We start from the raw sequence: 13723 nt of genomic DNA, 5'->3' as shown, positions 1-13723 counted from the left end.
GGTGACTGAATCAGGGAGGCAGTTTCCCCCATGCTATTCTCATGATAGTAAGTTCTCACAAGATGTGATGATTTTATAACGGGCTTCCCCTTCATTTGGCTCTCATTCTTCTCCCTGTCACCATGTGAAGGAGAATGTGTTTGCTTCCTCATCACCATGTTTTTAAGTTTCCTGAGGACCCCTGCCATAGCCCTGGAAAACAATTAAACCTCTTTTCTTTAGAAGTTACCCAGTCTCAGGCAGTTCTTTATAGCAGCATGAGAATAAACCAATTCACCTTATTATAACTATATAAGTACAGTGTTTTTATTGCTTACTTTAAAAAAAAAATTCAACGAAAAAAAGAAAAAAAAAAAACAAGGAAAAAAAGCACTCCATATTTCCTTTCTTTTAAAATGTGTCATTATTCCTGGAGTTAACAATTGCCTTGTTTCATAACCCTATAATTATTTCTTAGCAATGTCTTCAAATTAATTAATAAAACTCCTCTATATGCATATATTAGTTCTTTTTCTTTCTGGTTTTTTAGAATACCATCCTCCCACTGTAAGCCAGTTGTTCTTCAGTCTTGCTTCCAGTCTTCCCACAACTTCCCTTCACCTCTCTTCGATGTTGCTTTCCTGTTTCTTGGTTCTCCTATCGTCTTTCTTGGTTTACTCTCATGTTTTGATTAAACTTTTGCCAGGCCTTCCTGAGAAAAATTTCTCAGAAGCAAAATTTTTTGAGACCTTGTATGTCTCAAAATGTCTTAATTTTACCCCCATACTTGATACACAGTTTTGCTAGAAATAGAATTCAAAATCAAAAAATGTTCTCCTTGAATCCTTAAAGTTACTGTTTGATTATGTTTTAATTTCACTGTTATGGTTAAAAATTTCAATGGAATTCAGTTTTTCTATCTTTAGTAAGTGACTCTTTTCCTCTCAAATCTTCTAGAATCATCTTTCTTCGCTTCTCTGAAATGGTATAATGCTATGCTTGATGTGAGCTATTTTTATTTGCTCTTTCAATCTAATAACCCATATCCTTTAGTAATATGCCCTGTTTTTATTCTTTGGTGGTTTCTCTAGAAATCATAGCATGAATATTAAGCATATCAAAGTCTAAGGCTAATCAATATTGTTACCTCAAAGATGAATATATCATTAAGATAGTGAAGCTTAAATTTCAGGAACTCACACTTGACCAGTCTCCTTCCAAGCCTAGCAAAGCCCTACCTGCTCAGCTTGTCACATATTTTTACAAAATTTGCAAAAATAAGACATTTTAATTGCAGTTAATTAAATTCCCTATTTCTTTCTAATCTTGGTTACTTCCTCTCACATTTTTCCTGAGTATATTCAAGTGGCTGTGGGCATTTGGGGGATGTGGCTAAGGGAAACTAAGTTGAGACTACATTTGGTTTAAGCATAGGGGGCATGTTTACATGATTTGTTTAAATAAGTAAGATTAGTAAGTGGTAGAGCTAGGATTCTCAGGCAGTTCACCTGATCTTAACATTTCACTATATTGCCTTTCAGATGTCAACGGGCCTTTGATTCCTAATGTGAGGGCACAATAGTCTATTCTCATCTAACTATTATTTGACGTTTTTGTCCATTTCCCACTTTCCTATCTGCTTCTAACATATTTTTTCTATCATATTGCTGCCCTAACCTGTACATTACACTCTATTCAAACTAAATGTTGTGCCATTGTCAAACTATGCCTTTGTTATGCTTTTTCCTCAGTCTAAAATGACCTTGTCCAATCACGTTATTCTTATTAATTCTTTACTTATTAATTCAGAGATATTTATTAATTTATTTCTGATTTGGCATTAAGTACTGACATCAGTGACAAAAACAGAGAACTCCCATGTTCACTAAATAAGACCTCAGCAATAAACTAGTGATGTCAGTGCAAACACTAGCTAAAATTAGTCACTTCATCAAAAAAAAAATATTGAAATACCAAAAAATCCTATGGCACATTATTAAAGAAACTGATAGAGGTGTTCCAAAATTTGACAATAATCAAAAATATATAATATTACCAATAAGTTATGTTGACAAAAGCTTTTCTAAATTAAAATAAAAACCAAATTTCAATCAACTATGCTAAAGATTGAATTATTTTTCTATTCTATGAAAATTGTATTATAAAATTATCAAATCTAGAGCCAGAAATTACAAAGCCACAAATTTAAAGAGTATTAAAATAATAAAAATATATTATTTTTCTTTCTTTTGTGAAATTTGTAGTAGGTATCAGCTTTCTTATATCTGTATTTTGCTGGAACTTATTTTCTTGTTTTAAATAAATATTTACATTAGTATCTTTTATGGACTGTACTGTATAACCCCAAGTTTCATACATTGAGGCCGTAACCCCCAATGTGAGTGTATTTTGAGACACAGCCTATAAGGAGGTAATGAAAGTTAAATATATAAGGTTATAATTGTGAGCCCCTAATCCATTAGCACTAGTGCCCCTATAAGAAGAGAGACATTAGAAATCTCTCTCCCCTCCTCTTCTTCTCCCTCCTCTTCACTCATCCCTACCTACCATTACGTGTGAACAGAGGAAAGGCCATGTAAGTATCCAGCAAAGAAGCAGCTGTCTGCAACCCAAGAAGAGAGGCTTCACCAGAAACCAACCCTACTGGCATGTTGATCTTGGACATCTAGTCTCTAGAACTGTAAGAATATAAAGTTCTATTGTTTAAGCTACTCAGTCTGTAGTACTTTGTATGGCAGCCCAAGCAAACACACACAATACCTAATTTTTTTCATAATATGTTATTTTTCTTAAATGGTGTCTAATTTTTTTTATTTACATCTTAAAAACTCCACATCCAACTTTGCTTTACCTTTCTCCTAGACTGTATAAGAAGTTTTAAAATTTTTTAACTCTACTTATTCTCTACCTTATTTACACGTTATCATTGTCTTGTATTCTTCTTCTTTTTCTTAACGACATAGCATTTTGTTTTATAGTCAATATTCATTTAGAATATTCAATATCCATTTATTCATTTAGAATCACCCATATATTTACTATTTTCTTTGCTCTTTATTTCTTCTTGTACCTCAGAACACTTCCATTCTGTCTGAAGTATACTCTTTGGAATTTCCTCTGGTGATGATATGCTATGGTCTGAATTTCTTTCTGCTGAGTATGCTTGTAAGATGATGGGCTTATTGAATCTATGGGTAGGTGTCTCTCATCAGTTCTGAAATTTGAGTGACTAACTTTTCAAATATTGCTTCTGCTCCATTTTTCTCTTCTCTTCTTTCTCTTCTCTGCTTTGGGGACTCATTCAGATGTATATTAGATATTCTCAACCTAACTCTCATGTCTCTTAATATTTCTTTCATATTTTCTAACTCTTTCTCTCTAAACTACAATCTAGATAATTTCTTCTGACCTAGCAGTAATTGATTCATAGTCTATTTAGTTCTGTCTAATCTGCTAAGTTGTTCCTTTCAATTCTTGAATTTTCAATTTCGATAAGTCCTACTTATTTCTTTCTCAAATATAAGCTCATTTTAAATAGTTTTTTGTTCCATATTTTCAAGTTCTTCATTTAGTTCTTTAAACATAATCAGATATTTCTTTTATACTTTGCATCTGGCAATTTCCAAAAGTTGAATGAAGTCTTAATGATTTTTTTCTATTCCCTCTGGTTCTTTTTCATGATACCTTAGTTTTTTTTTTTGGTGCTATAAACTACTGTCAAACTTTTGTTTCCCATTAAAAATATTTGTAAAAATTATTTGAGGCCTAGGAAAAGGTGAATTCTTCCAGGGAGGATTTATTCTTGTTTCTGCCAGACACGTAGGAGTCCCATCAGTCTAGAATCACTCTAAACTATATTCATGGCTTGTCTTTCATTAGAGTTTTTGTTTCTTTGTTTTGCAGGGGGAGTTATTTTGTTTGTTTTTTGAACTAGTCAACAGTTGTAAATTTTGACTGCAAAAATGTACACCTTCGCAAGGACATATTTCTCTGCTCTTCTCAGCACCAACACACTATTACTTGCAAACTCTTTGAAGTCAGAAGTCAGGTAGGTAACTTTACTTTTACCCTAAGAAAGGTACCTTTTGGAGTCCGAGTTTTACGGATTATAATTTACTAGAAAAGAGGTTCCTCACCAAGGTTGTGAGGACCCTGACTTTTGTCTGTGTCTTCTGTACCCTGAAAAGTCATCAAACTTGAATTTCTTGTTTATAAAGTTCAGTAAAACCCTCAGGGCATAGCTGCCTTCAGAGTCCCACTTAACGATGCTGCATTCCCACTGTCATGCATAACGTGGGCTATAGTTTCAGGTGTTATGTTTTAGAAAGATTTTTAAAGATATTTTAACCAATATTTTCAGATATTTTCAGTGGAAGAGGTGAATAATTTACCCTCTCACTGGAAGGGTTGATTCAAATAACCTAGGTTTTCCATCTGCTTTCCATCTCCTAAACATTTATTGATATTTCTAATCTGCTATTCTACTCTGCAATCTCTGTCATTATGTACTAACGTTGTTTTTACTCTTTTACTGTGATTTTAGAAGGAACAGAAATAAAAGTATGATTTTAGGAGGAGCAGAAATAAAATAATATGTTCAGTCTTCTGAGGTACTACTATATTTAATCTGATTTTTTTTCTTCCAACATTTAAGTTTCAAGGGTACATGTGCAGGTTTGTTACATGGGTAAACTATGTATCACTGGGGTTTGGTGTACAAACAATTTCCACATCCAGGTAGTGAGCCTAGTGTCCAATACATAGTTTTATATCCTCACCCTCTTCCCACTCTCCATCCTGAAGTAAGCCCCAGAGTCTATTTTTTCCCTCTTTGTCTTCATGTGTACTCAATGTTTAGCCCCTTCTCATAAGTGAGAACATGTGGTATTTGGTTTTCTGTTCCCGCACTAATTCACTTAGGAGAGTGGCCTCCATCTGCATCCATGTTGCTGCAAAGAACGTGATTTCATTCTTTTTTATGACTATGTAGTATTCCATGGTATATATATAGCACGTTTTCTTTATCCAGTTCACGATTGACATGTAGGTTGATTCCATGTCTTTGCTACTAGGAAAAGTGCTGCAATGAACGTCTGCATTTGTTTCTGTGGTATAACGATTATATTCCTTTGGGTATATACCCAGTAATGAGGCTGCTGTGTTGAATGGTAATTCTGTTTTAAGTTCTTTAAGAAATCTCTAAACTGCTTTCCACAATGGCTGAACTAATTTGCATTCCCACCAACACTTTGTGTAAGAGTCCCCTTTTCTCTGCAACCTCACCTACATCTGTTATTTTTTGGCTTTTCAGTAATAGTCATTCTGATTTGTGTGAGAGGGTATCTCATTGTGGTTCTGATTTGCATTTCTCTAATTATTAGTGATATAGAGCTTTTCATATGCTTGTGTTGCAGGTATGTCTTTTTCTGAAAAGTGTCTGTTCATGCCCTTTGTCCATTTTTAATGAGATTGTTTGTTCTCTGCTTATTGATTTGTTTAAGTTCCTTGCAGTTTCTAGATTTTGACCTCTGCTAGATGCATAGCTTGCATATATTTTCTTCCATTCTGTAGGTTGGTTGTTTACTCTGCTGATAGTTTCTTTTGCTGTGCAGAAGCTCTTTAGTTAAGTCATACCTGTCAACTTTGGTTTTTGTTGCAATTGCTTTTGATTTCATTTATTTGTTTTTGTTGTTGTTGTTGTTTGAGACAGAGTCTTGTTCTGTCACCCAGACTGGAGTACGGTGGTACAATCTTGGCTCACTGCAACCTCTGCCTCCTGGGTTCAAGCAATTCTCCTGCCTCAGCCTCCAGAGTAGCTGAGATTACAGGCACATGCCACCATGTCCAGAAATTTTTTTGTATGCTTAATAAAATGGGGTTTCACCATGTTGGCCAAGCTGGTCTCAAACTCCTGACCTCAAATGATCCACCGCCTGAGCCTCCCAAAGTGCTGTGATTACAGGCGTGAGCCACCGTGCCCAGCCTGCAATTGCTTTTGTAGTCTTTGTCATGAGATCTTTGCCAAGGCCTGTGTCCAGAATGGTATTTCCTAGATTTTCTTCTAGAGTTTTTATAGTTTTATGTTTTATGTGTAAGTCTTTAATCCATCTTAAGTTGATTTTTGTATATGGTAAAAGGAAGGGGTCCAGTTTCAATCTTCTGAATATGGCTAGCTTGTTATGCCAGTACCATTTATCGAATAGAGAGACCTTTCCCTGTTGCTTGTTATTGTCAACTCTGTCGAAGATCAGATGGTTGTAGGTATGAGGCTTTATTTCTGAATCTTCTAACCTGTTCCATTGGTCTATGGGTCTGTTTTGTACCACTATCTTGCTGTTTTGGTTACATGCTGATAGTGGTACAAAAACTGAGCCTTGTAGTATAGTTTGAAGTCAGGTAGTATGATGCCTCCAGGCTTTTTCTTTTTGCTTAGGATTGCTTTTGTTATTTGGGCTCCTTTTTGTTTCATATGAATTTTAGAATCTTTTTTCAATTCTGTACGATAATTTGATAGGAATAGCATTGAATCTGTACATTGCTTTAGACAGTATGGCCATTTTAACAATGATTCTTCGAAGCTGTCCATGAGCATGGAATGTTTTTCCATTTGTTTGTGTCATCATTGATTTCTTTTAACAGTATTTTGTAATTCTCATTTTAGACATTTTTCATCTCCCTGGTTAGCTATATTCCTTGCTATTTTATTCTTTTTTGTGGCTATTGTAAATGGGATTGCATTCTTGATTTGGCTCTCAGCTTGGACATGGCTGGTGTATAAAAATGCTACTGTTTTGTACATCAATCTTGTATACCAGTTTTGCTGAAGTTGTTTATCAGTTCTAGGAGCCTTTGGATAGAGACCATAGGGTTTTCTAAGTATAGAATCATATTGTCTGCAAACAGGGATAGTTTTACTTCATCTCTTCCTATTTGAATGCCTTTTATTTCTTTTACTTATTAGATTGCTCTGACTAGTACTTCTAGCACCATACAGAGCAAGGGTGCTGAGAAGGGGCATCCTTGTCTTGTTCCAGTTCTCAAAAGGAATGCTTCCAGCTTTTGCCCATTCTCAGTATGATGTTGACTATGGGTTTGTCACAGATGGCTCCTATTATTTTTAGGTATGTTCCTGGGCATCCTTTGATGCCTTGTTTGTTGAGGATTTGTAACATAAAAAGATGTTGAATATTATCAAAAAACTTTTCTGTGTCTATTGAGATGATAATGTGGTTATTTTTAGTTGTATTTATGAATCACATTTATTAATTTATGTACATTGAATAAATCTTACATCCTAGAAATAAAGCCTACTTGATTATGGTAGATCAGCCTTTTGATGTGCTGCTAGATTTGATTTGCTAGTATTTTGTTGAGGATTTTCGTGTCTATGTTCATCAAGGATATTGGCCTGGGGATTTGTTTTGTTCTTGTGTCACTGCCAGGTTTTGGCATCAAAATGATGCTGACCTCAGAGAATAAATTAGGGAGGATTCCTGCCTCAATTTTTTGGAATGATTTCAGTAGAGTTGACACCAGCTCTTTTTTATACATCTAATAGTATTCAGCTATGAATCTGGTCCAAGGTTTTTTCTGTTTGGTAGGTTTTTTATCACCGATTTAATTCCAGAACTCATATAACAATTTTGTACATAATTACTATAGAAAATTTGGAAATCTAGAAAAGTATTTTTAAAATGAAAACATTCATTCATAATTCCTCCACCCAGAATCAGACACACTTAACATTTTGGCATATTTTCTTCCAGATATTTTTCTATATAATAATTTCTTTGCAACCTTAAAAATGTACTGACAGAAAATTTTATAAACTGTTTTTTGCCTACATTTTACTTTATAATTGCTTCCTTGTGTCATTAAAAGTTCTCTGTAAACACTCTAGTGTCTACATAATGTTCCATACTAATAGTCTACAATAATTTATTTACCAATTCCTCTATTGTTAGACAATTGAATTATATCTCATTTTATGCTATTTTTAAATAACTTACCTCAATTTCCTACTTCAGGAAAAAACTATATAGATGAAGATTGATCATAAAGATAGCTATCACTGGATCCCATGGGTAGTCCAGATGCTATGTATCCCTTGGAATCATCATGAGATCTACCATAATACAGGCTGTAAGGTCTAAATTTTGAACTTTTAACCAAAACTATAGAATACAGAACTGTTAAGTGTTCTGTATCATATAAAACCCAATCCAGGAATTATTTGCAACACAAAAACGAGATCTCATACGCAATAAAAATCTCATATGCACAATCATTTTTGGATCTTACTAACAATCAAAGTAAAGGTAAAAATATTAGAAGGAGCTATGTTCTAGAGGTTTACAGGAAAATGGAAATAGAGATACTGTTTAACTGATATCACATGTGAGTCTAGGACAGCAAGAACTCCAAGGGAAGATAACAATCTTACCCCATGAAATGAATTTGAGATGAAATGGAACCCCAGTCATTAATTCAGTTTGGGACTGTTATTTCAAATAAAGAGTTTTTTAACATCTCAAGTTAAATACATATAACAGGATTTTCAAAAAGGAAGATGGAAATAAACTTTTAATGAGTAAATCTACTATAAAACAACAAACACATTGGCCAACTTGCAAAACTTTCATTAGTTTTATAGCATTTACACTTTTACCCAGTAATTCCACTTCTGGGAATTTACCCAATGGATATACTTTGTACATGCAAACGTATATATGCATTAAGATTACTCATTGCAGCATTTTCAATGGTTAAATTTAAGAAACAACTGAAATTAACATAAATAGGAAGCTTGTTAAATAAATTATGGTACATTCATAATTTGCAATACTATGCAGATAATAAAAATGAATGTGGGAACTTTTTCTGTACTAATATGAACAGATCTCCAAGATATACTACGAGGCACAAAAAGCAAATACAGTTTTTATTTTATGTTACCATTTGTGTTAAAGAAAAAAGAAAAAAAAAGAACATATGCTTTTAAAAAATTCTCTGAAAAAATCATCAAATAACTGACAGTAGTTTTCTCTCTGGGCAGATGAAGACAGTATATCTTTAAATATTTTTTTGATATTTGAACCATGTTACTGTACTTCCTTTTCAAAAGAATAAATAATTTTTAAGGTATTAAAAATTTTTAAAGGCCGCCAAAGATTTATATAGTTGATATAAGGTCTTAGTAGCATCCATCTAACACAAGGTGTTAAGAAAAACTTACACTGACTGAAATTTGCTTGTCCATGCTGCAGAAGGACGTAGAGCTGAAGAATAAGTTGTGGGCAGCCTTCCAGGTAGGTCTCAAATAGTCTGAGCATGCTCAAATCAGTCACTCTATCTATAACTTCTTTATGTAGATCAATTTGTTCTTCCATGAAGTTACTAGTATTGCTGTCATATTTGAAAGCTGCATGGTAACCCCTTTTCAAGGCAAACCAATACCTATAAAGTAAACATAAACATTTCTCTTTAGGCTTATATTCTTTGTAACATATATGTTAATACACATAATATTTGGAAAAAGGAATATGTGTTTTAAGTATACAATTTTTCCACAAACTCTCTCTATTACAGAATTTTTTATAAACATCTCACAGTGGCTTTTTGGAGATTGAGACCCTGTAAACTTTTATTATATATTTGATGTGCCATTTGCGTACTAGGTCTATTAAGTATATATAAACTCATTTCATCTTTGCAATAATTACGTGAGTTAAGGAGATATCATTCCATTTCACAAATGGTAAAACTAAAGCTGAGAAAGATAAAGTGATTTGCTGAAAGTTACACAGATAGTAAGGGGCAGACACAGGGTCCAAACCCAAATCTTATAATTTCTAGTCTTAACCACTACTTTCTGAAAGATAAACTGCAATTTTCCATTCATGCAATTGTTCTGAACTACAACACAGATATATTCCCTTAAGAGAATGACAAGGTTGAAGATGAGATTGAATCTTCCTTTAGAAAGATTCAATTACTCAATACCTACAAGGTGCTAGGCTCTTTGACCATTACCATCCCGGAAAATATATAAAACCTTAAAGACTCTTGAAATAACCCTGCTCAGGCTCTTCTTCTGAAAGAATTTTAAAGTGAACACAAATTATCATTCTATAGATAAAATCAATAACAAAAAAAAAATTGAAACATTTATTTAGAAGAAATCAGAAGCTAGCAAAAAGGCAACCAGGATTCTACCCCAAAGCTTACCAAAATTCTTCATCTATGTCTCAGTTTCCACATAAAAAAAATAAAGGCAGTGATATATGCACTGTTTCAACCTGTTCCTTCTGCCAATGTTTCCCATTTCAGTAAATGGTAATAACACTCAACTATATTGCTCAGACCAAAAATGTAGGAATAATTCCAACTCCTCTTTTTTCATGTCCTATAAAAATTCCTCAGCAAGTTCGCTTGGCTGTTGTTTCTAACTTCAAATATATCCATAATCTAAACAATTCTTACCACTTCCACTGCTACCACCCCTGTTTAAGCGGCCAACTCTCTACCCTGGATTATTTCAACAGTCTCATAATTGGCCACTCTGATTCTACTCTTGCTCCCATATAACCTATTCCCTACACAGAATTCAAATTAAACATTTTAAACATAATTCAGGTGTCACTCCTCATTGGGGTAGAAAATGTTCCAGTGATTTCTATCAAACTTAGAATGAAATCCGAAGTCCTTACCATATGTTACAAGGCCCTCCACGATCTACCACCCACACATGCAACCACAACAACTACCTTTCCATCTCATCTCTCTCATACTTCCAGTATGGCCTCTTTGCTGTTTTTCTCAATTTAAAGGCCTTTGTCCTTGTTAATCCCTCTGTTTGGAACTCTTCTAAATTCCAAACATTTTCAGTTTGCTCCTTAACTTCACTCACGTCTCTACTCAAATATTACTTATAGACACCTTCCAGACCATACTATCTAAAGTACTACTCTCTATCATATTCTATCTCTTTACCCCATATTATTTTTCTTCAAAGTTATTATTGATAAAGTATTATCACTACCTGACACATTATTTATTTTGGTTTATTATCTTTACCTTCTCACAAGAATGTAATCTACATGAAAGGACAGATTTATTTTGTTCATTACTATATCCTAAGCAACTGGAACAGTATCTGGCACATAATAGGTGTTCAAGAAATATTTACTGAAGTAATAAATGAAAGCTCATGACATTTTTTTTCCATAAGATAAACAGACTGTAGCTATGAAAGGACTTTGGAAAGCTGAAAGTAAAACACAAATGTAAGATTTTTCCATTGTAAATGATAAATATATACATACGCAAGGATTCTTCATCTGGCAAAAAGAAGCATATTTTTACCATAACAGTTCTGGATTAACATGATCTATTATACTCAATGTGGGCTAGATGCCAGGGTAGGGAAGAATGTCAACAAAAATGATGAAGGCATGCTCTCTACCCTCAATGACCTTACAACCCAATGGAAAGGTCAAGCCTGTAAACTACTAGCTGCAGTATAACACAGAAAAAAAAAATAGTCATTCATTAGAAAGGCAAATGTTGAGCTGTGAACATACTGAAGAAAAAAGTGATTAACAATGCCTAGGATTTATAAGCAAGATTTATAAGAAAAGTCATGTTTTAGGCTTTTCTGAGTATCTGGCATAGTAGAACGTAAGTGATTCCTATTCTTGAAGTGGTTTATAATCCAGTAGGGTAGATACCATTAAAAAGCTTGAGAAATTCGCAAGTATAAACAGATACATACCTAGAGCATAATTATTACACACAGCAGAATTGAGAGAGGTAGCAGAGCAAAGTAATTAAGAATGCAGACTCTAATAATGTCAGAATGCCCTGGTTCAAATTCTGGCTCCACTACTTCCTTGTTTAATCTCTCTGTGCTTCAGTTTCCTCATCCGGTAAATAGGGCTAGTCAACATACCTCCCTCACAGGGTTGATATGAGAATTAAATGAGTTAATATTTGTAAAAGGCTTAGACCAGGACCTGGCACATGTTAAGTATCTGTTAAAAACAAAACAGATAGTGCTGCTTACAAATGTAAACATTCACATTTCATGTGTCTTTAGGTAGAAATATTTTCTAATTCTGCAACAATTAATGGCAAATCTACACTAAGTTCTGCTTATCTAAGGGTATTTCATAGAAAAGGGGATATGATTTTTTAACCAATAGGACACTCTTTCACTTCTATGAAACAAATAAATAGGCCAAAAAAAAATAGAGAGGGCTTTCTTAACATAGTGTATTCCCATATTTTTATCTCTATGTCTTCTTTTATTTGAAATTTAAACAAACAGCTTCCAATAATGATGAATTACATCGTATCAGCCTAATTCCCCTACTGATTACAAATATAAATTCCAGACAAAACATAAAAGAAAACAAGGCAGAAAAGAGCAACAAAAGTAAGACTGGTGAACATGAAGACAGGTACAATAGATCAAATGTCTGTGTTGCCCCAAAATTCATATGCTGAAACCTAATCCCCAATGTGATGTTCAGGTGGAAAGCCTTTGGAAAATGATAAAATGAATGGCATTAGTACACTTATAAAAGAGGCCCTAGAGAGCTGCCCTGCCCATCCACCATGTGAGAACACCATGAGAAGGTACCACCTATGAACCAGAAATCAGATCTTCACCAAACACCAAATCTTCCAGCACCTTGCTCTTGGATTTCCCAGCCGCCAGAACTGAGAAATAAATTTTTGTCGTCTAAAACCTGTTATAGCCGCCTCACTAGACTAACACTCAAGAGCCTTAAGACCTCACTAGACTAAGATTAAGGATCAACAGAAATCACCCAAACTAAAGCACATAGAGGAAAAATTTAGGAGAACAAAATGAACAGAACAGCAATAACAGGTAAAATTAAAGCCCTAGAAGAAAAGAGAGGGGGCATTAAAAAATCTTTAACAAAATATTAACACAAAACATTTGCTACATTTTATCAAAACCAGTAATATAGACTCAAAAAGCTCAATGAATCCAAGCAAAATAAATACCCAAAACATCATACACAGGCACATCTTACTCAAATTGCTGAAAATCAAATATAAAAAGAAAGCATGAAAAATAGAGGAAAAAAAAGACATATTCCTCACAGGGAAACAATGAGAATGTTGGCTGACTTCTCATCAGAAACAACAAAAGCCAGAAAACAACCATATCAATAATTACACTAAATGTAAGTGGATTAAGCACTCCAATTAAAAGAGATTATCAAACTGGATTTTTAAAAAGCAAGATATAACTTAATGTGATTTGCAAGAGACTCTCTTTAAACATAAATACTCAGATAGTTCGAAAGGAAATCACCAAATAAAAACCTGATATGGCTATATCAATATCCCAAACAAAATAGACTTCAACTCAAGGAATACTACCAGAGATAAAGATAATTATCATGTCATAATAATATAAGAATAAATTCATCGTTAATACATAGCATTTTTAAATCTGTATGCACCTAATAACAGAACTTTAAGATACACAAAGCAAAAACTGTCAAAGGTAAAGGGAGAAAAAGATAAATCCACATTCTCGGTTGAGAATTTTATCACCTGACTCTCAGTAATTGAAAGGAAAAGGAGATCTTAAAAAAATCACTAAGAATATAGATAATTTAGCATTATCTGCCTAGTTGATCTAATTAATATTTATAGAACATTACATTCAATAACTAAAAATTAG

The 13723-nt window shown here is 33.7% G+C and overlaps 1 protein-coding gene across 2 annotated transcripts in view; it reads right to left on the bottom strand.

Annotated features, from left to right (window-relative positions):
* The window catches only part of XKR9 (XK related 9), a 61344-nt gene that overhangs the window by 16328 nt on the left and 31293 nt on the right, over positions 1–13723 (bottom strand). For both annotated transcript variants that reach the window (XM_032296316.1, XM_032296315.1), the window contains one exon: positions 9236–9456. In XM_032296316.1, the coding sequence (XP_032152207.1) occupies positions 9236–9456 (221 nt within the window). The remainder of the gene's footprint in view (positions 1–9235; positions 9457–13723) is intronic.

The sequence above is a fragment of the Sapajus apella genome, unplaced genomic scaffold (genome assembly GCF_009761245.1).
Source record: "Sapajus apella isolate SASKATOON/1434 unplaced genomic scaffold, GSC_monkey_1.0 scaffold35, whole genome shotgun sequence".
NCBI classification, from domain to species: Eukaryota; Metazoa; Chordata; class Mammalia; order Primates; family Cebidae; genus Sapajus; species Sapajus apella.
The sequence above is the reverse complement of the archived record's forward strand: the minus strand, read 5'-3'. Positions and strand labels throughout refer to the sequence as shown.